Source organism: Plectropomus leopardus, chromosome 5, assembly GCF_008729295.1.
Source record: "Plectropomus leopardus isolate mb chromosome 5, YSFRI_Pleo_2.0, whole genome shotgun sequence".
NCBI classification, from domain to species: Eukaryota; Metazoa; Chordata; class Actinopteri; order Perciformes; family Serranidae; genus Plectropomus; species Plectropomus leopardus.
In genome coordinates, this window is record NC_056467.1 from 21,979,271 (window position 1) to 22,003,879 (window position 24,609).

The window sequence follows — 24,609 nt, forward strand, 5'->3', positions numbered from 1 at the left end:
TGGTGTGACAACTGTAATGCACACACACACACACACACACACACACGACACACAGCTTGCTCTAAAGAAGAGCCAAGTCTTGATCATGACAGCTCTGAAACTGAAGTCTATAGACACAGCAGGGTGGTGCCATGTGAGTGTGTGTAGCACTCACTGCAGTTTTGATTGATAATTCTTTTAATAAAGTGTTCTGGAGTGATATATTACAGCATGACTGGCTTATAATCACTTCACCAGTTACCATTATAACTCACTGAAACCAATCACATAAATACTGGGAATAATTATTTTCTGTCAAAGTGGGATCCCAACAAAAAGGCTCATTCTTTTTATGAGAGCTGAAGTTGTTTTTATTTGGAGTGTGATCAGCAGACATGATTTGCAAAGTGACATTTCAATGCATAACCAAAAATACACAACATACACATTTTTATCTGTACACACAGAATCTAGGGTAACAATACAGTAACATAGAATAATACATTGTAAAAGGCCACTTTAGGTTTGGCGATGCTGCGTGAAATATAGATTTGTGATAAACAGTAAAGCAACCACACCCTTTCAATTGACACTTAAACTGGTGTTGAATCAATTTAAACAATGGAAAAATTAATCCCAAACTCTTTTTACACATTGAGTGAAATTGTTCTAAAGAGCAGCTTTTTCTAGAAAAAATTACTAAAATTTTCACATTAGCAGCTTCACAAGAAACAAAATAGATAAACAATCAAAACTTTTTTTCTTAACTATTATTCCATTATTACCACTAATGGAGTTGGTGCCAGAGAAAATGTACATAGTTAGGATGCTCCTTTTTCAATCAAACTGATACAGAGATGCTTTTTTGAACTGATATTGTAGTGCCCAAGACATGCCACCAGAGGTCACTCTCCTGATGGAACAGGCAGCTGAGTTAGGAAAGATGGCAACTGGGAGTGGTGGGGATAACGTTACAAGACAAATAAAACAAAAGTGCCTCTGCCATTGTTTGGGAGTGTTACAACACAATGGTGAGCCTGCCAACACAGGATAAATCGTAATAACTTTGGTGATCCTTTAACTTTTCATTGGGCGCCATCAGCAGATCAAATTTCACGAGCAACATGCTAATGGGTTAAACTAAGATGGTGAACAAGGTAAACATTATACCAGCTAAACACCAGCACTGCTCTGCCACAGAGCCTCACAGAGCTGCTAGCATGGCTGCCGACACTTAGGGTGAGTTTGGAAATATTCGCTCCAAGTGCCGGAGCGTACTCTGACCGTTTGTAAAGTTGGAGCGCTGTTAGAACGTACCGTTTGGTTATCCAGAACACCACACTCACAGTGGCACAGTGCACTCTGGGCACTCTGTCTGGGGAGACAGACCAGCAGACCACCGAGTAGAGTGAATATGAAATGAAATTAACCGTTTTTTAATCTGTGTAGATATAGAACGCTCTGTTACTTTGAAGAATAGTGCTCTAATTTGAGTGTAATGTCAGATTGGATTTCCGAATGCACCCTTAGTGTTACTACGTACAATAGCCAGGATATGACTCAGGCACAGCTGAACATCGTCAGTGTTTATTAGCTGCTTTCTGTAACTTAAATAAAACATGCTCTGCCTACTTTAACTGCACTTAGTTTCAGCAGAAAATGCGAACGTTGGCATGCTCATGTAATGCTTATATTTTGCATTTTAACATGCTATATTAGCAGTTATGTCAAAGTATAGCCTGAAATTCTCTCAATACTTTTTAAAGTGTTGCACATGTGGAAATTTTGGCCTGCAGTTGGTGCAACATGAAAAGTGAGTAGGGGATTGCCAATGTCATTTGGTTTCACCCACTTAAAACCACATACGTACAAATTTTTCTTTTAAATTCTGCAATACTTGCTGAGATATTTCACTCTGGACTAACGAATGAATCAGCCTTGCTTTCCAAAGAGCCTTGCTGCCTGTAGAGCTAAAAATTAAAACGCTAAACCAATATTTTACTAGAAAAACCTACTGACTGCTTTACCTCAAATCCTCCAATGACCTTTAAAACTTTCAAAAAAACCTATGACGTGGAAGACATTTCAGGAAAAAAGTCACACAGTAACAAACCAGAGATGAAGACCATAACAACATGGTCACTACTAAAGTCACTTAAAGATACAGGGACAAAGATTGATCATGACTCAGTCAGCAGATTTCTGGAAATGATCATCCTCATCACCTCATTTGTGCCTTCAGGGGAAACAAAAGGAGAATAAGAGTCACACAAGCTGTAAGTGTTAGCAAAAAAGCTGTCTTAAATATAAGTAAAATAATCATGTTAAAATCCCAGAGCACGGCCACTGTTATAAAAGCTCACCCTCCAGAATCTGATGTACTCTGATGTCCCTCACAAACTGCTGCACCGCGTAGTCTTTGAGGTAACCGTACCCACCGTGCATCTGAAGGGCCTGGTTACAGATCTGTTGAGAACAGGTGATAAAATAGAAAAAGTGAATAAATGCAATAATGACCATTTTTTCATGGCAATAATTACTCCAAATATTACTCAGTATGACTCACATTAAAGCACTCATCTGTGGCGAAGAGTTTGGCCATGGAGCAGAGAGAAACGGCATCAGAGCGGTTCTCCTGCAGCGCTGTCGCAGCTTCACGCACCAGAAGGCGAGACGCAACCAACTTAGTGGCCATTTCTGCCAGTTTGAACTGAAGAAACTAAACAGACAGGAGAGGAAGGAAAGATGAATTCAAGCTAACTCTTCATCACTGGCAGGACCAGCGACTAAATACTTTGGAGTTTTGGTCCTTGTATGAGCTATTTACCTGGTTGTTGGAGAGCGTCTCTCCAAACTGCTTGCGTACTAACAGATGGTCCCTCGCGAGCTGAACACAGGCATGCGCCGCCCCGAGAGAACACGATGCTGTCGGAAGAGATTTTATGTCTTTAATTGACCATTTTTCCTCTTACTTGTAAGAGCTATTTATCAGTCTAGTGTTGGTGTGAAGTGTTGGAGATATCGACTGTAGAGATGTCTACCTTCTCCCAGATATAACAGAACTAAATGGTACTCGGCTTGTGGTGCTCAAAGCACACAAAAAAAAGAAAAACATAACACCCTTTTCAGCAAGAATATGTAAATGACTCTATTGTCATTTATACATTAAAGTATCTCAAATTTGTAAACATTAGTCATCACTAATGCTGTCATATGCTACTGGTCATAACCAGACCAAATGCGGTTGAATGCACTGGACTGAGCACAGATGCATTTTAAAGCTCAAGAATGAAACGTTTACCTATATTAAGTAACATTATTTCCTCTTAAAGAGTTACATCTTCCAAAGAAACATCAGTCACATTTTACCACCTCAAGTCTCCACTTTTTTTGTATGCACATAAATAATACACAGGCTCTATCCCACCTGCTTAGCGACTGACACTGTTTGCAGAATAATTACATACATCTACAGGAAATCTATATTTTGATTTAATATGTATAATTTACATTATAAGGTTTATTATTGTCGTTATCTAAAGGATGTCACTACTGTAGAGGGGTAGCTGCTAGAATGTGTTTCCCTGCTCACCTATATTAATTCTGCCTCCATTCAGGCCTTTCATGGCAATGTTGAATCCTTGTCCCTCATCACCGAGCCGGTTGGTCACTGGAACGGCACAATCCTCAAATATCACCGCTCTGGTCGGCTGGGAGTTCCAGCCCACCTGAAGATCGGATTGAGAAACAGCTGAGGTATTGTGACTTACTTCTGCCATCTAGTGGTGCCCTGGCTACAGAGCAAAAATAACCGATTTCAACACCAATAAAGTCTTACCTTCTGTTCTTTTTTGCCAAAACCGAGGCCTGGGGTTCCTTTCTCCACCACCAAACAAGAGATGCCTTTTGCTCCTTTACCTCCCGTTCTGCACATCACAACATAGACGTCTGTGTCTCCTCCTCCACTGATGAAGGCCTGAAAAGTCGTGAAGAAACAAGACGTTTTTGGTTTACTGCTGTCATTTTAAAGAAATTATTTACAGTTATATAAATCACATGTGAGCATAGATAGGTGTGAAGTCACCTTTGACCCATTCAAGATGTAATGGTCGCCTTGCAACTTTGCGGTGGTCAGAAGTGAAGCAGCATCACTGCCGCTGCCTAAAATCAAACATCCCAGGTTTATTGTGTTTTGGAGTTTTAACTTCAGTACAGACGCGTATAAAACAACAACATACATGAAAGATAAATTACTTGCATAACAAAATGTGAGTTTATGACACAGAGTAGAACTAATTTATTTGCAGTAGAGTTTTGTCTTCCTTATTTTTTCTATATAAAGACTGACCTGGTTCAGTGAGACAATAGGAAGCAAACTTTTCCATCGAACAGAGATCGGGACAGAACCTCTCCCTCTGCTCTGAGTTGCCAAAGGTGTCGATCATCCAGGCACACATGCTGCAAGAAAAGAAGCACACTGCCAATCTGCAGGCAAATATATGGAAGATATATGGTGTGTCGCAGCCATCATTATAGTGGAACGTGGTCCAAATGGAATTAATGTACTGTATGTAGAAAAAAAAGAAGAAATACCAAAGAAAGTGGAGAATATAGTCCACTTCATTGTTGGTTGGAGATTATGTGACAAAAATCTAGTCTCAGTGTGGATGAATTGCCGAAAACATCATTGTTTACTATCAACTACATAACCAGACACGCCGGTCATTTTTAATCAAACGAATATATCATCTGTACTTAAAAACAACCAAACAATGAACCCTCTCATGCTATTTTAATGTAAAAGCCATCAGTGCCACATGATGGGTACGTACTTGTGGATACTGATGTAAGCTGTGGTGCTGACACATCCTGTGGACAGGGCCTCAAAGATGACCGACGTGTCCAGCCGAGAGAGACCCGATCCTCCGACATCTGGCTGGACGTAGATCCCCCCAAACCCTAACTGGGCTGCCTTTCGCATCGTCTCCACTGGAAATATTTCCTGTGAGAAAATGATCAAATGCAGATATATATGATGATGATGATGATAAATTATAATTACACAATGATGTTCTAATACATCATGTTTCAGTACTAGACCCAACTTACTGTAAAAAAACAGAAGACATACAGATACTTCATAGTTAGGGATGATGTCGGTGCAGAAATGACTCATATTTCAATTTAGGATGAGGGATTTCCGTCATCTCTGGACAGAAACTGGATCTTCTACAGATGCTGACTCAAGGACACTTCACTAGAAATGATGCCTGCGTTCTTACTTGGCTTGCCTTCTGAGGGAGTAGCACTTCCCATAACCTAGTACACATTACTGGACAGACCTTTGCTCCTGGTGTGCAAATGCAAACTGTTGAAAAGGATGAAAGATACTCCACCCACAGTGACAGTCTGGTCCAGGGAGATTTTCAGTGTCTTTCCTCGCCCTTTGCTAAATTATTTATTATAAGACAAACTCTTTTATAAGGTCGATTACCTTCAGAGTGGAAGCAAACCAATGTCACATGAGATTTCCTAATACCTTATTCCTAATACTTCTGACACCATATTTTGCCATAAGCTGTTGATGAGAGTCAGAGGACAATGTACTCCACTTTTCAGGATGCCGTTATTGTCGTCATTTGTATTTATATGTTCATTTTTGTTATATTATTATTTATTTAACTTTTTTCTTTCTTCTTTATGTTGTATTATATCATAATTATTACTTAAAAGCCTGTTTTTACAGTCATATTTTAAATCTGTATGTCATCTTACATGAAATGTTATTTTTTATGTTACATGAATGTGCGGGGTGGGAGTATTTGAGTGATTAGTAACTGTTGTGTATATACATGACGGATTTGTTTTTGTGACACTGTGAGCCTTGTGTTCTGAAAAATGATAAAAATGGGTTGAAAAAAAAACCCATGCTTGCATTTACAGCGGATATCTTCTGGCCAAGGATTATGAAGCCTGCTGCCTTTACATTGTCACACTGTGTGCATAAGAGCCTGGTTTATTTATTTGTACCATGGACTGTATATATTAAAAAAATAATAATAATAATCTTTACAGTCTATGATTTGTACAGGTAGCTGGTGAATACTGCCATCTAGTGGTGGCCTTTATATGACATGCAATGGGCTTATAGTCCTCTCAGCACCACTGCAAAATAATTAGACACAGGTGTGTGCGGTTAGAGGCTGAAGACGCCCAGGAGACAGTTTTTAACCGTTAACATAAGTTATCTTTTAATTTGAATTAGCCCCTTGAGGCTTGATTTGTTTTTTGTTTTTTAACAATGTCAAGGCCTTTAAAACTCGTAACTACTTTAAAGCGCTGATTTATTTTGAGTATTTTACGGCCGCTGGACCTCAAGACATCCTCATACAGCCAAACAAGTCACCACAACATGAGTAAGTCAAAACATTTTTACGTTTACGAGTTATAAAAGTTTGTATAAGATGCTTTTAGATGACATAAAGCAGAATAAGTGATAGTGTGTGTAGCTCCAGCATACCTTTTGGTCCCACTCTGCCATGTGTGGAGTCATTTCATTGGCTGCAAAGTCAAAGGCCACTTTTTGAAACTCTTTCTGTTCATCTGTGAGTCCATGAGCAGCTGTCAACAAAGAGCAGAGAACACATTACAAATATGCATTAAATCTGAATCAGAAATACTTCATTGATCCCCGGGGGAAAAATTGTGGTTCATGACAGTCGCTCTGATGGCATCATAAAGAATTATAGCAAGTAGAAATAAGTACCAGCACAAGTACTATATAGAAATAGAAGTATAAAAATAGAAATACAGTGAGAGTTAGAAAAGTATGGAAATATTTAAAGATAAAGTAGTATGCTGAGTATGTAAGTGTGTATAAATGTAAATTTAAGAAATACCCTAATAGATAACTAGCACTAATATATCAATATTTAAATGATAATATGGATATTTTACTCTGTGTAAAGTGTGTAAAAATATAAAAATTTGCAGTATGCTACAATACAATGTATGAAATTAGTATGAAAGATGAAAATATATTAAAATATATATATATATATATATGTGTGTGTGTGTGTGTGTGTGTGTGTGTGTGATGCTACAACAATGAAAAGCAAAGACTTGGCAGGTAGGCTATGTTTCTGATACACTGATAGATGACGCCTTCCTTTGTGGGTTAAGAAAATTGTCCTGCATCTTAGCTAAAAAATAAATATAACAATAATAATAAATGAAACTCCTTTTCAATCATCATGCTTCATCGTAAAGTTGAAACAGGACTGTTTTTCTGACTTTATGAAAAGTTATTTTTTTAGAGATGCGGCTCTCACAGCACAGCGACTTTAATAACATATGATGATCTTATACAATGTGATGCATTGCTGCAAATTATACAACCAACACTATATAAAATCGACACAACCTGAAACATCTACAGCAATAAAATGCATCATACAGCACAATATGCTTATGATTTTGACACTTCAGATCGATTTTGCTGATAATACTAAATACTTCTACTTAAGTAAGGTTTCGATTCATGACTTTTAGTTGCAATGCAGAATTCCCACGATTTGATGATTGGTTTTATTTTATTATAGCACATATTAAAAACGACAATGTTATACATTTTTAATAAAATGAGACATGCAGGAGAAACTAAAACAAGTCATAAAACTGTTTTAAAATATAGGCTTTAATAAAAATACAAATAAGAAGGGGCAGGCAGATGAGGACAAATAATTCTGTAAAGAAAAAGAATAAAAGGGTTCACATGAAAAGCGCATATGTCATGTTGGACTATAGTTGTAGTTGGATATCTTTCACAGTTTTTGTTAAATGATAAAGGAGTAAGTCTCACGAGGTTATTACAAGGTATACTGAAATAGGCATCTGATTATTTCTTGCATTATTGCGTTAAGTAGGAAACAATTACAGAGTAACGCAAGCATCTAGACTACAATAGATAGATCATGTAAATATAAAACAATTAATCACAGCTTTGCTGAAATGTCCTTACAAAACACATGTCCTGCACAGCAGAAAGCAGAGGGGCGGTGCAAAACTAACCAATGACAGCTCGCTAACGTTACCGGTAAATTTAATGTTAAAGCTCCGATTGAGTAGTGTGTGTTTACTTTATCTTATTTTATTTACAGTCAGTGGGGGCCAGTTTGGCTGTTGGAGGGCAGTTAAAGGGAATAACGATGCTTGTTGTTGTTAGCTAACAAAGTTCAGATCATAACTCACCGGTGCCATTCATAACACACGTCTGTCATACAGTACAGCGCTAACAGCTATGGTTTTTTGGGACTTACGGTCGACACAAGAAGCTATTCCTCTTCTCGGAGGGCTTCTGTTGAATATTAACCGATGGTTTCTGCAGAGGCTGGAGCTCAGTCTGGCTATCCTTCCTAAAGGTCCGACAGTCGCCATGTTTACCTCCACAGTGTTATGTCACGCGCTGCTTCTTCTTCTTTGGTGTTAACGGAGGTGCATTACCGCTACTTTAAGTGTCGGAGTGTGAATCAAAGATTAAATCCTACATATTAATCCTGTTTCTGTAGTGGCATTTTCCTTAAAGGAGTTTCTTATTATACTTGAAACACTTTTATGTGCTTTTAAAATACAATACGTTTGTTTGCTACCGGCTGCTGGGAACTGTAGTTCAGTGGTAAAGTGGCGCTTGTCTTCAAGCGTAGATTGGGCTCATTGTTACCCCCTGTGGCCGTTTTTGGGGTGACACACAGACTTCCCTATTATACAAAGATGTGACATACTACTCTTCAACAGTGATATTCAACTTACATCCCGCGGGCAAAATCTGGCGCCCGATAAGGTGCAGGATGGCCCATCAACAATTTTCTAATTCACACAAAAAAAGTGATTCACACTGGGAATTGATTTGACGTCATAAAATCCTAGAAATGTCTTAAAAGAGGGCCAAAAAATGATCAAAATATGACCTAAAATCCAATAAACATGCCAAAAAACGTCCTCCTTAGGAACGTGCTAAAATCCTCGAAATGTCCCAAAATTCCCAGAAATGTCTTAATATCCTAGAAATAACCGTAAAGCCTAAAGTTCTTAAATAAGGAAACATCCTAAAATCCTGGAAATGTCCTTTAATTCGGGAAACATCCTAAATCTGGGAAATGACCCGAAATTGACATAAACATGCCAAAATCCTACAAATGTCCTAAAATCCCAGAAACGCGCCAAAATCCTAAAAATGTCTTAAAATCCTAGAAATGTCGTCAAACAAAGAAATGACATAAGCCAAAATCCTAGAAATTTCCTTAAATCCCAGGAACGCTTTATGTCCTAAACATCTTAAAAACCCCAAATGTCATAAAATCCTGGAAACATTCTAAATCTAAATGACCCAACATCTTAGAAACGAGCCAAAATCCTACAGATATCCTGAATTCTTCAAAACTTCCTACAATCCAAGAAATGACCTAAAATTCTAGACCTGCCAAAATCCTAGAAATGTCTTAGAATCCTGGAAATGTCCTAAAATCGTAGAAACATGTATTGGGCTTTTGCAACCGGCCCCTGGCCCCCTGTGATTTTAACAACAGTGGCCTTAATCAGAGCAGGTTGAGCATCTTCACTCTATGACAATTTTATTAACTTATTTAGTTAAAAAACAACAACAAAAAAACTATTTGTCAATAGTCTGCTACAACTGCAGTTATCGCCTGCGCTCATACACCAGTGGGTGTTTTTTCTGTCCTCCGGCCACAGGGGGGCAGTAATGAGACCGTCATAGTTTGACACACCATAATGATAGGCTGCGACGTAGGCGCTGGCACCAAAACGTAACAGGACAAATGACACGAAGGTGAGATTTATGTTTTATCCGAGGGGTTTTCAAACAATATTTTTCGGTTTACAAGAGAAAAGACTTCAATAATGAAGACTAGCTGGTTGTTTTGTCATATGTAGATCTGAGTAACCGCCCCTTCTCCATTAAAGAGGTTTTCCCTGAGCTTTTCTATAGGACCTTCCGGGACTGCCTACAACGCATTGGATAACAGGTTTAGTTAACGGGGTTCCGGATCACTCCAGTTTCTTTGGCTGGGAAGACTGTGAAATAGATGCTTCAACACAAACGGCAGTAGCTGGCAATTAAATCAAGTGCACCCATAAGTTTGTAGACGTCATGTGTTGGTGTTTCCGCGTGTTTCTGATAGCTGAACAGCACTGCTTTTAGCTACAGGTAGGATTTATCAGTGTTTTTAGAGGCTATCTACTGACCAGAGCTGCATTATATCCTGTATCACTTTCAAACTGCGAGGCACGTTTAGTTCACACGTGTAGCCCAGACTTGTTTATAGTGGTCAAAGCTCTAGCTAATCCTTTTCCACTTGTCTGTTGGTGCTAATTAAAAATAAATATGGTCCTCCCAATCCCAAGTGCTCATTTTGAGTAGTCAAAAGTTTTCAAACCAAGGGGAAGAGTAAGAGTATCGTGCATATATTTCTATAGCTAAAACAGTTGTTCGCTCAGGAAGCCACATTGAACAGTTTTTCTTTTCCTTTGTATTTGTCTTATTGTGTTACCAGTAGCTAATTAGGCAGTCCAGTGCCACAGTCCTGCAACAAATCCTCCCCTCATCAGGTTTAACTATTTATTTTTTTAATGCAATCAAATTAAACAGTACCATAAACTACACCCTCTGCAATAACAATGAAGTTGAGTAATCTCATGAAAGTAGTATTACTGGAAGGGCCCTTGTGTTAGATTGCGTTACTTTTATCTATAAGTAACTCATTTTTGTTCTTTGTAAAGCAGACAGTGTTGACATAATAATTAGTTTTGAAGGAAATTAAGGCGCCAGCTGTTAGTTAATGGGCATAAAATTAATTAGAAACTATTTTGGCATTGACGAACTGATTTTAGTCATTTTAAAGAATAAACATTCTCTGATTCCAGCTTCAATGCAAATATTTTATAAACTAAATATATTTGCGATCAGGGCTGTTTGTTGGACAAAACAGGACATCTGATGACATTAATTTAGACATTAAATTGTGCATAATAGAAAGAATTCATTCATATCCACAAACAGCATTGAAAGCAGTTGTAAACATAATAAATTAACAACATTTGATGTGTTTTCACTGCACATTACTTACTGTGATTTTGGTCAGACTTGTGGCAGAAGCACAGATAAAGAACAACTACACCAAATGGTGCAGTGAACAACTTGTCTGTCGCAGGTAAAAAACAGTGCATGTAATTTTAAGTTACATGCAGCAGTGCATGTATACAGAAAAAAACATTATATCAAGCCCTGATTACATTGATGCAATTGATGCAAAAATATAATACACCTCTAGATTTTTAAGTGATAGCTACCACAGCATAAATTGATATCATCAAGTTATATATATAGTTATTTTCACATTTAAACATGTTTCTTTATAGACTGTGAGAGATGCCACCAAAGAAAAAGGCCAGAGTGAGTAAGAGTGCGACAGATTCAGGTAAGCACAATAAGTTGCAGAGTATAACCTCTTGTCTGGTATTTTTAATCAGTGACGATTATTGCTGCTGCAACAACAGGCAAAGCTGATGATGGTGGAGCGGTTGGTGGTAAGAGGAAAGCTGCAGCTTCTGTTGAGTCTGGAAAAAAGAAGGAGAGCTCAGAATCTCCACAGTACTGTCACTGGCTGATGAAGTCTGAGCCCGAAAGCCGCTTTGAGAACGGCATCGATGTGAAGGTACAGAGCCTCATCAGCACAGTGGTGTTCTGGGAAAAGATGTGAGTGGGCTGCACTCGTCTAATGCATCTGATGTCATTCTGCAGTTCGGTATTGAGGATCTGAAGGCTTTGCCTGATCAGACTGGCTGTTGGGACGGCGTCCGCAATTATCAGGTAGAGCCGCAAATCTGACTTACGTAATGAAAAAGATGTTAACCTGAAATAAGGCAGTGCTCTAAAAAAACAATTCTTTGTCATTTTATTGTCACCAGCCCTGTGCAAAGTCTTTTCTTTTCTTGCTCTTTTTGTTGTTCTCTCTGTGGGAATGTCCCTCTGAATTATCCATCATCTGCAGGCGCGCAATTTTATGAGGCAGATGAAAGAGGGGCAGTTGGCTTTCTTTTACCACAGCAACTGCAAGGAACCGGGGATAGCAGGAATCATAAAAGCAAGTAACGCTTTTCCCCCTGCTGATAACATTCTCATGATTAAAACAAAGCTACACACAAGCATTATACTCAGCTGTATTTCTTTTTTTTTTTTCAGATCGTGAAGGAATCTTATGTGGACCACACTCAGTTTGACAAGAAAGACGTCCATTTCGATGCAAGCAGTAAACCAGACAACCCCAAATGGAGCATGGTAAATTCCTCAGGAGCTGAAGTACAATAGCTGATGATAATCAAGCTTGAAGGTTGGTGTTGTTGTCTTCTCTCAGGTAGATGTCCAGTATCAACGAATGTTGAAGCGTTTTGTTCCTCTGTCGGAGCTGAAAAAGTACCACCTGCAGCATAAAGCCAAAGGAGGACCTCTGAAGGACATGGCGCTTTTTACTAGAGCCAGACTCTCTGTGCAACCTCTAACTACTGGTAAGCAAGGACATTAGCCCCTTTTACACTGCCTGCTTAAGTTGGGAATATGGCACAATCCCGCCCCCCTCGCCATTCTGTGTAGGTACTATCACAGAATGGAGGCACAGAGTTGTCTCGCCTTTAAGCCACCAGGGGAAATATTGACAGCGCTGAAATGGTGTCTGTATCAACATGACAGCAGGACAGGACCATGGGTGGGACAGCTGTGACGTTTTGATGCCACCACAGGAGATTTAAAAAGGAGCTTATAGAGTGATGAAGGGATGACGTATTTTTGTAGGCCAACCAGGAAGTTGGCATCGTACTGGTTCCCTCGCCAAAAACCTTATGGGATTTTTGAATGGGATTTGCGGTTACTGTCAAAAATAAGCTCTGTGACAAACACAAGTTTATGAGACTTACACGTTTTGTTCAGCATGATAATCTTCACAGACGAACACCACTTTTGTGTGTTTTGAAGCGTAAATTAAATTGCCAGAAGGAAAAAGTTATTGTTAGGCTATAAACAAACTACTTTGTGGTGGCATGACTTAAACATCACAACTACAAACACTGTAAAAACACATTAAAACACAATCGAAAAATATTATAAACAGATAAATGTAGCAGAAGTTAGAATGTGACTCTGTAAAGGCGTATAAGTGGGTTTAATGAGTTTCTGTGTTCGATGTGATGACGTCTAATGTCCCTGAAAAACACTGTAGTCCCATTTAGCCATTTGTTAGCAACCTTTTTAAGACAAGCAAAGCCTTAAAAGTTCAAAAATGGTTTTAAGCGGACGTATTTTATGTTGCAGAACAAAACATCTAAATATCTTTCCCTTTGTTTTAACCACAGACCTTATTTAAGGCATTTTACCTAAAGCCCATTCAAAAAACCCACAGACTGTAAGATGAGGGAACCGGAGGTGCTAAAAGGCTAAAGGACTTCCACGTTTTAGGACTCATTACTTCACCACTCTACAGCTATCAGCTGCTAACTCAAAGAGAGAAAACAGCGGCCGCAAACTGGAAAAACAATATGGTCTGGTAGCTTCTTACTGTCTGAGCAGAAGACGAGATCAGTCGCCATATAACAGAGATGATAAATATTTTGTTATTGATATGTCATACCATTGTTATTGTTTAGATAGTGGCCGGCGTGTATGTTATATATCACACTAGAGGCTGTTGTGTTACATGTCACGCCCGTCAAGTATTTTTTGATTCTGCGATGCTGACATGGTTTCATTCTGTGTAAAAATGCAGAAGAGGCATAAAGAAGGGACTTACTGGCGGCCTTATAGCGCAGTCTGTGTGGAGAGAGCTGGAGATCTTAACCTTGTGTCAGTATGTAGTGTTGGGTTGGTTGTGAACCGTTGTTCTGCTTTTTCTCTGCAGAGGAGTTTGACTTTGTCCTGAGTTTGGAGGATGCAGAGCCTCTGTGAGGATTTGGACCAGACGATGCTTTGTGACTCAGTGAAATCATGAAGCAGCGACTTCGTTTACGACACTGTTGTGTTCATTTTCTTGTTCATAAAATAGTATTAAATGTCTTTTTTTCATATGATGTCCGACACTCAGTTTTTAACTTTGAGTGATACAGAGTGAGTTTGCTTTTTTTGGACACCTTTTTGGTCACAAACAGAATTTTGGAATTGCAGGGTCTGGACACAAAATGACAGCAATATATATACTTTATTATATACGAGCTTTTAATGTTGATTAGGGTTTCCCTTTGCCCCCAGAACAACTTCAAGCCTTGTTTTAAAGCCATTATTCAACTTGTAATTTGTGTTTAGCAGCACAAGAGGCAATTTTCACATTACCTCACATTCTGCACTTCATAAATTTCTATAATAGGGTCCACTGCTGTCCAGTGATGATCGAGTACGTGCAGATTTGTTAAGTGCTGCTGAAATGGAGTATAATTATTATTATAATTGGTACCCCACAGATCACCATGTTCTACAAAATGGCCCAGTTTTCTTTGGCCATTATCGATTGAAATTATTTCTTTTGGTTCTGAAAATGTTTTGATCACTGGCTATTTTTCTACCAACAAATTTCTTGTCAACTAGCTGACCACATTTATTACAGAAGTACTCTGAGTAACAGTCAGGTGGTGTACCTACTCAGATTTTATGCACTGTCGACAGTGAAAGGTAGTTGTTACCTCACTGATGACCGAACTTTAAATTCAGGATGACGTTGTTTGTTGTGTGACAGGAAGTGATGAGGGAAAGTTCAGAACAGACTGCTTTTTTTTGACCAATCATTACTTCCTTGTGGTATATTACAGGTTCCGGGTTTGGAACCTCTGCTCTATACTATTAAAGATGTCATCCTCAGATCAAAATAACATTTTAATATCTTGACCATGGCTTTAAGCTTGTCTAGTTTTGTTGATAGTGTCATGAAAATATTGATTAAGTCAGTTTTTAAAGCTGGTGTTGGTCTATTTTTGAATTTAGGGCTGTTGCCATTGTTTTGCTGTATTCTTTGTGACACACACTTGCAAAAAGGCTGCAACTACAGATTACTTTTTACTATTGGTTTATCTGATGATCATTTTCTTAATTAGCTGTTTGTTTTGCTCTGAAAATTTGCAAAAAATTGAAAAAAGAAATAACTATCAAAAATTGGGAAGTCAGGGCCATTCATTTTTTGGCACTGCAGTCAATGTTGGAGTACTTGAGATCGGTCTCGGTCTTGTCTTGGACTCATTTTTGCTTGGTTTGAGACGTAGAAGACTCAAGGATTTTCATTCAGGACTCGTCAAGATTACAACTGCAGAGATATCACTGAGTTTCCTGTGATTCCTACACATAAAATTCTCCTCTCCACCTTTTGGTATTATTTTTTTTATTTAGACATTCCTCATGGTAAACTTTATTTCTACACAAATGAACAATAAAAATAGTAAACGAAGAGGAATCTTTATCTGTTTTCTGTGGGTGTTTTTATGGGATTGTGGAGCTTTTCAGATAAATTTTAGGAGTGTCTGTGGTTTGCATGCTCCGCGTTTAATCCTAAGTGTGTCATGTGGAGTGGGACTCTTATCTGGTCTGGTCCTGGTCTCGACCATCGACTGTATATAAAGATAGATTATTATATGCAGTCTGTGGTCTCGACTCAGTCTCACCCTGCCTTGGTTTTGGGCTTGTCTCGTAGACTGACTAGATCAACTGTTTAAGCAAAGTTTGCAGTTCTGTGTTGATGCACAAGCAATTTCAAGAATAAATTTCTAGGCCAAGAATCCACATGGATTTGAAAAATCTAAAGAAATACTGCCTACATTACACGTTCAAAGCTGTCAGTGTTAAAAACTAGGCCTCAATTTCTGGGGGTTACGCAAGGGACACGTCCCTTCCAAAAAAAACCAAAACATTAAAGTAGCAAAGGACTTTTATTTTGACAAAATTAAAGGCATTCTCACCTGACACTAAAAACTTATCAGTGGGAGGACCCCAAAGCCACAGTTTCACCTGTACCCCCAAATGTTAGTACAAAACCTACACCTTGGTGTTAAATGGCTCTGTGACAATATGACTCGGCCATCCACTGTAGCAGTGTTAGTAGTATATAATAATTTTCATGGGGTTTCATGGGGTGTTTAGTCTACCCAGTCTGTTCAGGTTTATCACAGCTGTCATTAACACTGTCACTTGTTTCTGCAAAACAACCAAGTCCGAGTTTTTTTTCCCATTTGGCATCATTTTATTTGACTTTCAGGGACAAGGGAATAATTAGCACTTTGCAAAAGATAGATAGTTCTACTGTAACTCTCTGGTTAAAAGACTAAAATTATGTTAAAGAGGCAGGAGGATTTCATTTGCTTGATACACTTAGGCACAACTTTCAAGTCTCTAATAAAGTGGATACAGAGGACTTCATACTATCAGACCTTAATACAAACACCCTTTCCTAACACCACTGGAATGCCGAGGCAAAGCATGAATGAACATGAAAGGTCATTGTGTGGCACCCTGTACTGCATAATCAATGTACACAAGCTGGAACAGGATAAAAGGTTTTAGCTGGTCTTATTTACAGATCAAAACAAACAAAAAAAAAAAAGAGTGTGTGGAATAATACTTCAGCCCTGTCACTCAAAAAAAGAAAATTTCCGCTTCCATTATTTTTTTTTGTGCAAACACACATAAAGAGAGAAATGTGTTGAGCAAGATAAAGCAGTGCAAAGTTATCTCGGATTTCTTGACCTTATTACAGTGTTAGGAATGCATTCGTTAACGGTGGAATGTCGGAAATACATTTCTGAAAATTCAGTTGCATTAATTATGAGATTAGAAATGAATTTATCCAAAAAAGCGTTAATAAAAGTAACAAACAGAAGGCTTAAGAATTCGACAGTATCACATGGAAGGTTTTAACACAGTGTACATCGCGACAGGTGATTAGTTTGATTCCCATAAAGAAAAAGAAAAATGCATTAATGAGGAAGGTCAAGACCAGCAGCCTGAAGCCACTTTGAATGCCTCATGCAAACTGTTTCATTGTTCACGTACTGTATGTATGTATTACTGTGTATCGGTCTCCCTTCTTCCTCCCTTCATCAGCAGCAGCTTCATCGGATGTTGTACAGTTGCGACAGACGAGTCTTGTGAGAGGAGACTGGAGGGCTGCAGCTCTCCTCTACCCGCTCTCCTCCTTCGCAGCCTGTTCCAAAGCGCTTTCTGAGGCAGCTGAGCCCTCGAACCGCTGAGAGGCGATGGCGGCCTGATGGGACATGCTCTTCCTCACCACGTCCCCTTTCCTCCACAGTGTGATTTCCTGCAGAGGGGAAGAAAGGCGTTTAAAGGTATTTAGACTTTATGTGCTTTATTGTTATATGCACTGATGTCATTGTATATTGACTCCTTATCCACAAAAGCTAAAGACCATGTTGATTATCCTGGTGTTGCTCTTGCCAGTGAGTTCACTTAAAAAAAATCACATTAGTGAAGTCTGTATAATATTAGCTGCAAAATACCCTCCTTTGCTGATAGCAACTTACACATGCTATTATTAACTATAATGGATTACTGTCATCTGTTGTCCAGTTAAATCAGAATAAAGTTGATTTACATAGCACATTAAAAAACAACCACAGTTGACCTAAGTGCTGGCACACAGGTAGATAACAGTTAAATAGTCACAATAAATGGAGTAAAAATGACAAAAGAATAGTATATGTACAGAAATATAAAACTAAAGACTGGTAAGATCAATTGCATCTGTAAAAAGATTCGAAAATATTAAAAATCACTATGAGGAACCAAAGGCCTTTCAAAACATGTATGTCTTAAGATTACTCTTGAATTCTCAATGTGAAATATCTATGGAGGGAGGACAAAGATTACAATTGATTGTGATCAAAATTAAGAGCAAATCAGCTCTTTGATCTGGTGACAGCCCTGCGTTTCCCATCATGCCCTGCTGGGTCTAGACGTCTGTGGAAAGCAACTGTGGCACTCGGCTCTTAAAACTGCGTCCGCCTGGATGTTGTTGTGAGATCACTGTTGTCTCTGTGTGTGTGATGTCAGAGCACGTTGAGATAAAGTCGGACACAAATCTAACCAGCATGCATTGCGTGGTGATGATTCTTCACAAGCATAGTTCATCTCAAAACGAGCCTTTAAATCACAACCGCCTTTTAGAAAGAGAAAACTAAATGGCTTTCCAATATCTAATAACATTTTTTGTCATCTAGGATATTTCTGTAGCTCAGATCACACCTAAAATTAATTTTAATGCTTGACATCAACCCAACCCAATATTCAAACCACCTTCCAAAATCTGCTTACAATTAGTATGTACAGTAGTAAAGAATGGTCCAGAATTATTAAATATTTCTCTTTCGATCTTATCTATTAAATGCAAACACTCAAGAAACCTTTACAAAACCCAGTCAGGGGTTATACATATGGCCAAGTAATCTGGTATCTGCAGCAGAAATGTAACTGCACTGACAGTGTTAGTATAACATTTACATGGATGTTTCTAAACTCAGATTACTGCTTGAAAGTGGGAATATTTAATTATACAGCATGTAAACACGCTGACTCAGCCTGAGAGCGGCCAGTCCGATTCTTTTGTCACCTGATTCATTTATCAGCAGCCTACCTGCTGTTTGAAGTAGCGTCTCTCCTCCTCGTCGATCAGCACCAGATTCAGATAGTAGCGCACAGAGAACTTCTTGTTGATGTCTCGCATGGTGGGAGTCAGATCATAACCAGCCAGGAATAACCGGATGGGAATGGACTCTCCTGAAAAATGAAACACATTCTGACAAGTCAGATAACAAAAATCCTTGCTGAGTGAGGAGATGCTTCATAATTAAAACAACTGACTTAAATCAAGAAAAAGTGTTGTTTACCCCTGACTGGAGCTCCATCCATGATCTCGTACTTGGCGATTGTGTCATTTTCATGGTACACACTTGGGCCGGTGCCCGTTGTCTCACGTTTGATGATGTCAATCTCCATGTGCTTAATCTTAATCCTCACCAGCAGGAAATAGATTTTTCCCACAATTACATCTTTCAGATGGTACCTGTCAGATCAAGAGCAGAAAATGACGACGAGGGCTGTAAATAACAAGTCATTTATGAGCTGAGAACTAATATTTGTTTTACAGATTTTGGAAAGCATGAAATAACGGCATACACGTTGAAAATGATTGATCCATTAATCAGTGAATCAACAAAAAATTGTTAATTTAGTAAAAATGGCAAAGAAATCACTGGTTTCAGCTTCTTAAATGTGAATATTTGCTGCTTTTATTCATCTTCTGTAATAGACTGAGTGTCTTTGGCTTTTGGACTGTTGAAAAGCTAATTTTTCTGAGAGGCATTTAGGGACACTTTATTTTATTCTGATTTCTTTGTTGGATAAGGTCATTCTCTTTTTTGTAACTCATCTACCATTTTAAATCTTGAATTTATAGATGTTCTTTCTTTGGGACTCTTTATTTAGACTTTTAAATTAAGCATCAAAAAAGGTTATGACTCACACAAATTGGGTAAATGCAGGAACAATTAGTTCATTAATCTGTGAGCCAATCAAGAGAAAATGACTCAAAAACTATTTTGATAGTCGACCTACAGCTTCTCATGTTTGAGGTTTAAATGCTTTTCTTTGTTTTAACATTATTTTTATCAGGATGACAGTTACTGTCTGTGTTTTGGACTATTTACCTTAAGCTCTGTCACATTGTAATGGACGTATAGATTTAACCGTCTGTTCACTGCAAAATTTATCTACAGATTAATTAGTAATGAAAAATAATGATTTTTTGCGTCCTTATGAGTCTTACTTGGATTTGTTGTACTCAAACTCAATGTGGAGACAATCCTCGATTCCAACTTCCATCTTAATGGAGGAGTTGAGTTCGGGGTAAGTGCTCAACGTGTGGACCACAATGTCCATCTCTTTACTGATGTCATTTAGTCTTCTGATCACTGTGGCACGAAGAAAATATCTGCAAATGGAACAAACAGAGCCTGAAAAAAGTACTTTTTCCACATCATCACATCTGGGTCATAAAATATATACTGAGAAATAAATGTAGGCAACACTGGGTATTGAAATACTCAGTTTACATGGACCCATGTGACAGGTATAGGTTAAAGAGTGACACTTAGTTACTCATTTTTCTGTCTATGAAGTAGAGTGAATGATCAAACTCACCTTAGCTTGACGTTCTGGCCTGTGTAAGACTCGTAAGGTTTTTCAACATGAGTGAACTCAAAGTCGAAGGTCTGTGACTGAGTTATTTCCCCTGGTCTTGCGAGATCTTTCACCAGGGAAACGAACTCATGATGGTTTCCTCTGTCATAATACAGCTCTAGGAAAAAAAAAAGAAGTCCTCAACGAAAAGTCCACTTTTAGTTTTTGCATCATATAATAAAGACATTCTGTAATGTACAGATGTTACACTGAATTCTGTAAAAAAAATTCAGAATCTGTGACCCAGCTCCTAAACCCCAACTCCACAACAACTCACAAAACTCAGCAATTGTTAAAGGGAAACTTCAGTGGGTCACATAATCTGATAGATCACAGATTTCAGTGTTACAAATAATAGGGTTTGGACAGATATACAGGGTCATACTTTAATTAAAGTTGGACATTTTGCCCATCATTTGGTATGTTTGCCATGATTCTGGCAATTGCTAAATCCTCTTATAATAGCACAATTGGTGCTTAAGATGAAATTTTTTTTTCTATTAACAAATTTAGGTTCACGTCAGAGCACCACCTTGATTTCTTGAAAATGTAATGTACAAAACAACAGATCTTTATTACTTTGAGATAATATGGGGAGGGTGTTGCCAATTTTTACTTACTTAATACTTAATATTGCAATATTACTGCAATATTTGTAAAAACCCAGACGGTTGTTCAACAAATCCCCACAATTACTCTTTTTGCTACACAATAATATCACGTTTTTTAAGTTGGTGCTTAAAAATGACATAACTCCTTGCTTAGCTTCTTCTTTACAATGTGTTATATCATCACACAGAATAGCATGTTTATAGTTTGCATAACAAAAAGAACAAGGAGATCTGTAATTTCTAGATTCATGGATTAGCAAATGCAATTGCATCTTTAGAAACTGGACAGTCACTTTTTTTTATTGTGTAGCACACTGAATATGTTTTCATCCAGATGGTAAGAGGAGTCTTTATGGATTCTTTAAATAATTTCTTAATTTTTAAAACATCATGTGTATATCTGTCTGGGGAATAAAAATATGATTAGCCCTGTGAGGGGCCCTCTTTAGTGTTATTAATATTTTCTCTGGATTCTCCCTTCAAGAAAGAGCTGAATTACAACACACCTCTACACAACGTCTTGGGCACACAAAAAAATGAGGTTTTTGTGCTGTTAGCTTCCACTGCCCACACCAGTTATTTGTGTACAGTCCCTAATACAAATGGCTGTGTGATAGCATTTATATGCATCATGACAACGTTAGCATAACATGCGCTTTTAACAGACTAGTCATTGGTGAACATGTGTGAAAATATCTCAGCGGAGCTAGTTATGATTTTTTTAACCTACCTATCTGGCCAACAAATTCAATTTTGATGCCCTGGTGCTCGAGCCTCTTCCCGGGGTTCTTCAGTGTCACATTCACCTTTCCACTGACAGTCTCACCATCATAGAAAAGAAAGTATTTGTCTTTCTTTCCATCTTCAGTCTTGTGTTCAGCCTTCTTCCTCGTTTCAGCGTCATTCAGGACAACATCGATTTCGGCACTTTGTCCGAAACTGAAGAAACTCATCGTAACGTTGAGCAATTACCGTCTGTGTCGTGTAAACTATGATCCTAACTGACTTGTTAGCAAACTAATCCAGAAACCCTGCTAATGTTTATTGAGTAGAAAACACCATCACACAATAAGGCCTGCCGGGTGTGCGACTTCAGTTCCCTTTCGGAGCACAAAACACACTATTCAACATGGAAAAAAGTCGGCGATGTTTTACAGAAAACTCCACATTAGCTACATGTCCATACCGACGAGGCAAAATAGCAATACGACGGCACAACGAAAACGTACAATAATACGTCCATCAGCAAATTAGCCGTTTATATTTTTCTTCTGTTGACCTCAATGTCTCCAGAAAACAGTCTACGTCTGCTACAAGCTAATCTGATCCGTCATGGACACAACTGTCGCGGTGTAAAAAATATATTACATGTTTGTTTTCTGTAAGAAAAGACGGTGAATGTTGTCAAATGATCAGGATGTACGCCACCTGCACTGGGGTATCTGCTTCCGGGTTGAGTTTTTCAAAATAAAATTCCGATTTATTCAAGCTGGCGTTCAACCGGAAGTGAGAGCTTTGTTTAGAAAAATAAAGTCATTACTTTGTGCTTACTTATTTGTAGTCAGTAAATTTACCCAAATATGCTGCTGTTCTCGAATATATGTTTTGGAACGCAGTGCTGAAAAAGTGATCAGGTCCTTTACTGGAGTGTAATTAACAGTGCCATAGTATAAAAATACTCAAGTATTAAAAGTCATGCATTTATATATAACCTCGGTTAAATGGACACGGTTTCACAGATTTTGTATATAGCATCTTAACATGTAAAGTTATTAGTAACTCAGTCAAAAAAATGTAGTATAGCACAACAGTTCCTCTGAAATGTTGTGGATGTAAGTCTAAAGCAGCATTAATTGGAAAGTACCTCAAAATTACAGGCTAAGAGGACTTCCTTATAATACATTCATGGGTAAGAGGAGTAACGCAGGCTTGAGGCTTCTAGGTGAGGTCGCAGAAGTGAAACTTCGCCCACCTGATCGCATGGACGTGACCATATGAAAGCCTGTAGGAGAACTACGGCGGCCGAGGCGAAAACGCCAAACAGAAACAGCATGGCGGTTTGGTGAAAGACGGCTGAAGACCATGCACCTGCTCATTATGTGGAAACAAGCGGCTCATTTTAAGGTAAGGAAACACAACGATTCTAATTTGTAGGTGACTGTAAACTAATGGAAACACAGTTGTGAATAATATGTACCATTTTTGCCAAAATAAATTTCCTTTCACGGCAGTCATTGTGGCATGTCCTATGGAAAAGCACAGGTGTACGATAACATTAGCGATAGCTGCATTACACTTTGGCGACGGGCTGGCAACTTTTACTGCCAAAACGTTTTTGACGAAAAAATTTTTAAAAATTCTCTGGAGCTGCAAAACATAGGGCTATTCAATTGTTATAATGAAGGTAACACTGCCTGTTGATTCTAAATTAACCTGTCAAAATTAAAAATAGTCCTAAATGAGCATTTATTAATAGCTTTTACCACAAGATGAGCACTCTTCAGTGAGCTATTTAAGTTTTTTTTTTCCTGTTGTAACTTACTAACAGTTTTGATAACAAGACATTAAGTGGTGAATGTAAACGTTTACAAATGAAAGTAACGAGACAAGTAGGTAAAAAGCAGTCAGACTGAAATATAATAGAATATACACAAGGATGAACACACACAGGGGTTTACCCAATTGGTTATATAATAAAGTTGTATTACTTGCATTTGAGTTTTTTAGTAGTTTTTTTAATAGTTTTTTTTTTTTTTTAATTTTATTACATACTTTTGAGTTTGATATTGTTTTATGATATGTGTCCAGATCTGATTTTATTCAAAGCGCTACATGAGGGCAGTTTGAAATATTTAGCAAATTAATTATATACTGTTCATTCTACGAGAAATTCAATTATTGCCAAAATGTTTTTGGAGACCCAATTGAAACCACTCCAAGATAGTCAAAGATACACATTGAAAAAACACAAGTGTACTAATGTTTTAACCATATTGTTACAAGAGCTGCATTTGTCATTCATTTTAGGACAGTGGGCTATTTGGTTCTTTAACTTTGCAATGCTGGTGGAGAAAGAAATCAAATCTGTCTTCACACTATGAAATTATAGATCTTCGCTTTAAGACTTTTTCTTTTTTGTAACTCATAGCTAGTCTAGCTGAGACTCAGCAGTAGCCCCTGTTACTGAGGTTTGGCATAAATTACAAGAAAATGCACCAGGCTTTGGACACATAACTCACATTTTTGTTGACAAAATGTTAAAAGAAAATATATTCAGTATATAACTACACATTTTTATAATGAGAGAAAGTAAGAATTACTTCAGGCCAGCAAAAATAATACATAAAAAAGGGTCAAAAGTAACCATTATTTATTTCCATCTAGTGGGAACCACTGGAGAGGCCACATGCTGCTCTGGAGTCACAGCTTGCCCAAGTCTGACTTGGTGCCCTGGTACGGTTAACTCTTTCTGAATGGCCTACTTCTCCCACCACCAAGTAAGACACAAGATAATGACAAAATACTTTAAGCTGGTATTACTCTGTGACTAATTGTGCTTCAATTGCCACATTTAAGACTATGTAGTTGACAAATGACTTTAATTTTGCAGTAGCCTATCAAAAAATGTGTTTATTGCCAGTGTGCTGTTTAGTAATAGTAATGTTGTCACAAATTTTTCTCGTCTCTTGTTGTAGGATTATTTTCTGGTCCTCTCTCCAAATCTAT

At 38.1% G+C, this 24,609-nt stretch overlaps 3 protein-coding genes across 5 annotated transcripts; 1 reads left to right on the plus strand and 2 right to left on the minus strand.

Annotated features, from left to right (window-relative positions):
* Positions 1-344: 344 nt before the first annotated feature.
* On the minus strand, positions 345-8,416 carry acad8 (acyl-CoA dehydrogenase family, member 8). Its single transcript, XM_042486707.1, has 11 exons — positions 8,298-8,416; positions 6,500-6,600; positions 4,812-4,981; positions 4,328-4,437; positions 4,064-4,140; positions 3,818-3,955; positions 3,572-3,707; positions 2,807-2,904; positions 2,546-2,698; positions 2,343-2,445; positions 345-2,215 (listed from the first exon to the last, which is right to left on the minus strand). The coding sequence occupies exons 1-11, from the start codon at positions 8,413-8,415 to the stop codon at positions 2,160-2,162; spliced, it is 1,260 nt and encodes a 419-aa protein (XP_042342641.1). The 5' UTR covers position 8,416; the 3' UTR covers positions 345-2,159.
* thyn1 (thymocyte nuclear protein 1) lies at positions 6,164-15,475 on the plus strand. Of its 3 annotated transcripts, none has more exons than XM_042486708.1 (8): positions 6,164-6,395; positions 11,416-11,474; positions 11,554-11,711; positions 11,798-11,866; positions 12,048-12,140; positions 12,239-12,334; positions 12,411-12,561; positions 13,944-15,475. In XM_042486708.1, exons 2-8 carry the CDS (start codon positions 11,426-11,428, stop codon positions 13,988-13,990), a joined length of 663 nt encoding a protein of 220 aa, XP_042342642.1. In that variant the 5' UTR covers positions 6,164-6,395; positions 11,416-11,425; the 3' UTR covers positions 13,991-15,475. The 3 variants fall into 3 exon arrangements, with proteins under 3 accessions (XP_042342642.1, XP_042342645.1, XP_042342644.1); XM_042486711.1 differs by lacking the exon at positions 6,164-6,395 and adding an exon at positions 9,730-9,826; XM_042486710.1 differs by lacking the exon at positions 6,164-6,395 and adding an exon at positions 9,908-10,204.
* Positions 15,476-16,238: 763 nt separating this feature from the next.
* On the minus strand, positions 16,239-22,321 carry vps26b (VPS26, retromer complex component B). Its single transcript, XM_042487196.1, has 6 exons — positions 21,614-22,321; positions 20,234-20,390; positions 19,860-20,024; positions 18,922-19,097; positions 18,669-18,811; positions 16,239-17,336 (listed from the first exon to the last, which is right to left on the minus strand). Exons 1-6 carry the CDS (start codon positions 21,834-21,836, stop codon positions 17,199-17,201), a joined length of 1,002 nt encoding a protein of 333 aa, XP_042343130.1. The 5' UTR covers positions 21,837-22,321; the 3' UTR covers positions 16,239-17,198.
* Between the last annotated feature and the right edge of the window lie 2,288 nt (positions 22,322-24,609).

Coding starts and splice junctions, on each gene's coding strand:
- acad8 (XM_042486707.1), bottom strand. CDS start 8,415: ATGGCGACTGTCGGACCTTTAGGAAGGATAGCCAGACTGAGCTCCAGC. Junction 3,956..4,063: donor ACATCTTGAATGGGTCAAAG/GTGACTTCACAC, acceptor ACGACTTTTCAG/GCCTTCATCAGTGGAGGAGG. Junction 2,446..2,545: donor CCACAGATGAGTGCTTTAAT/GTGAGTCATACT, acceptor TGTTCTCAACAG/ATCTGTAACCAGGCCCTTCA.
- thyn1 (XM_042486708.1), top strand. CDS start 11,426: ATGCCACCAAAGAAAAAGGCCAGAGTGAGTAAGAGTGCGACAGATTCA. Junction 11,712..11,797: donor AGAACGGCATCGATGTGAAG/GTACAGAGCCTC, acceptor GTCATTCTGCAG/TTCGGTATTGAGGATCTGAA. Junction 12,141..12,238: donor GGATAGCAGGAATCATAAAA/GCAAGTAACGCT, acceptor TTTTTTTTTCAG/ATCGTGAAGGAATCTTATGT.
- vps26b (XM_042487196.1), bottom strand. CDS start 21,836: ATGAGTTTCTTCAGTTTCGGACAAAGTGCCGAAATCGATGTTGTCCTG. Junction 20,391..21,613: donor TGAATTTGTTGGCCAGATAG/GTAGGTTAAAAA, acceptor TTTTTTTCCTAG/AGCTGTATTATGACAGAGGA. Junction 19,098..19,859: donor TTTGAGTACAACAAATCCAA/GTAAGACTCATA, acceptor TTGATCTGACAG/GTACCATCTGAAAGATGTAA.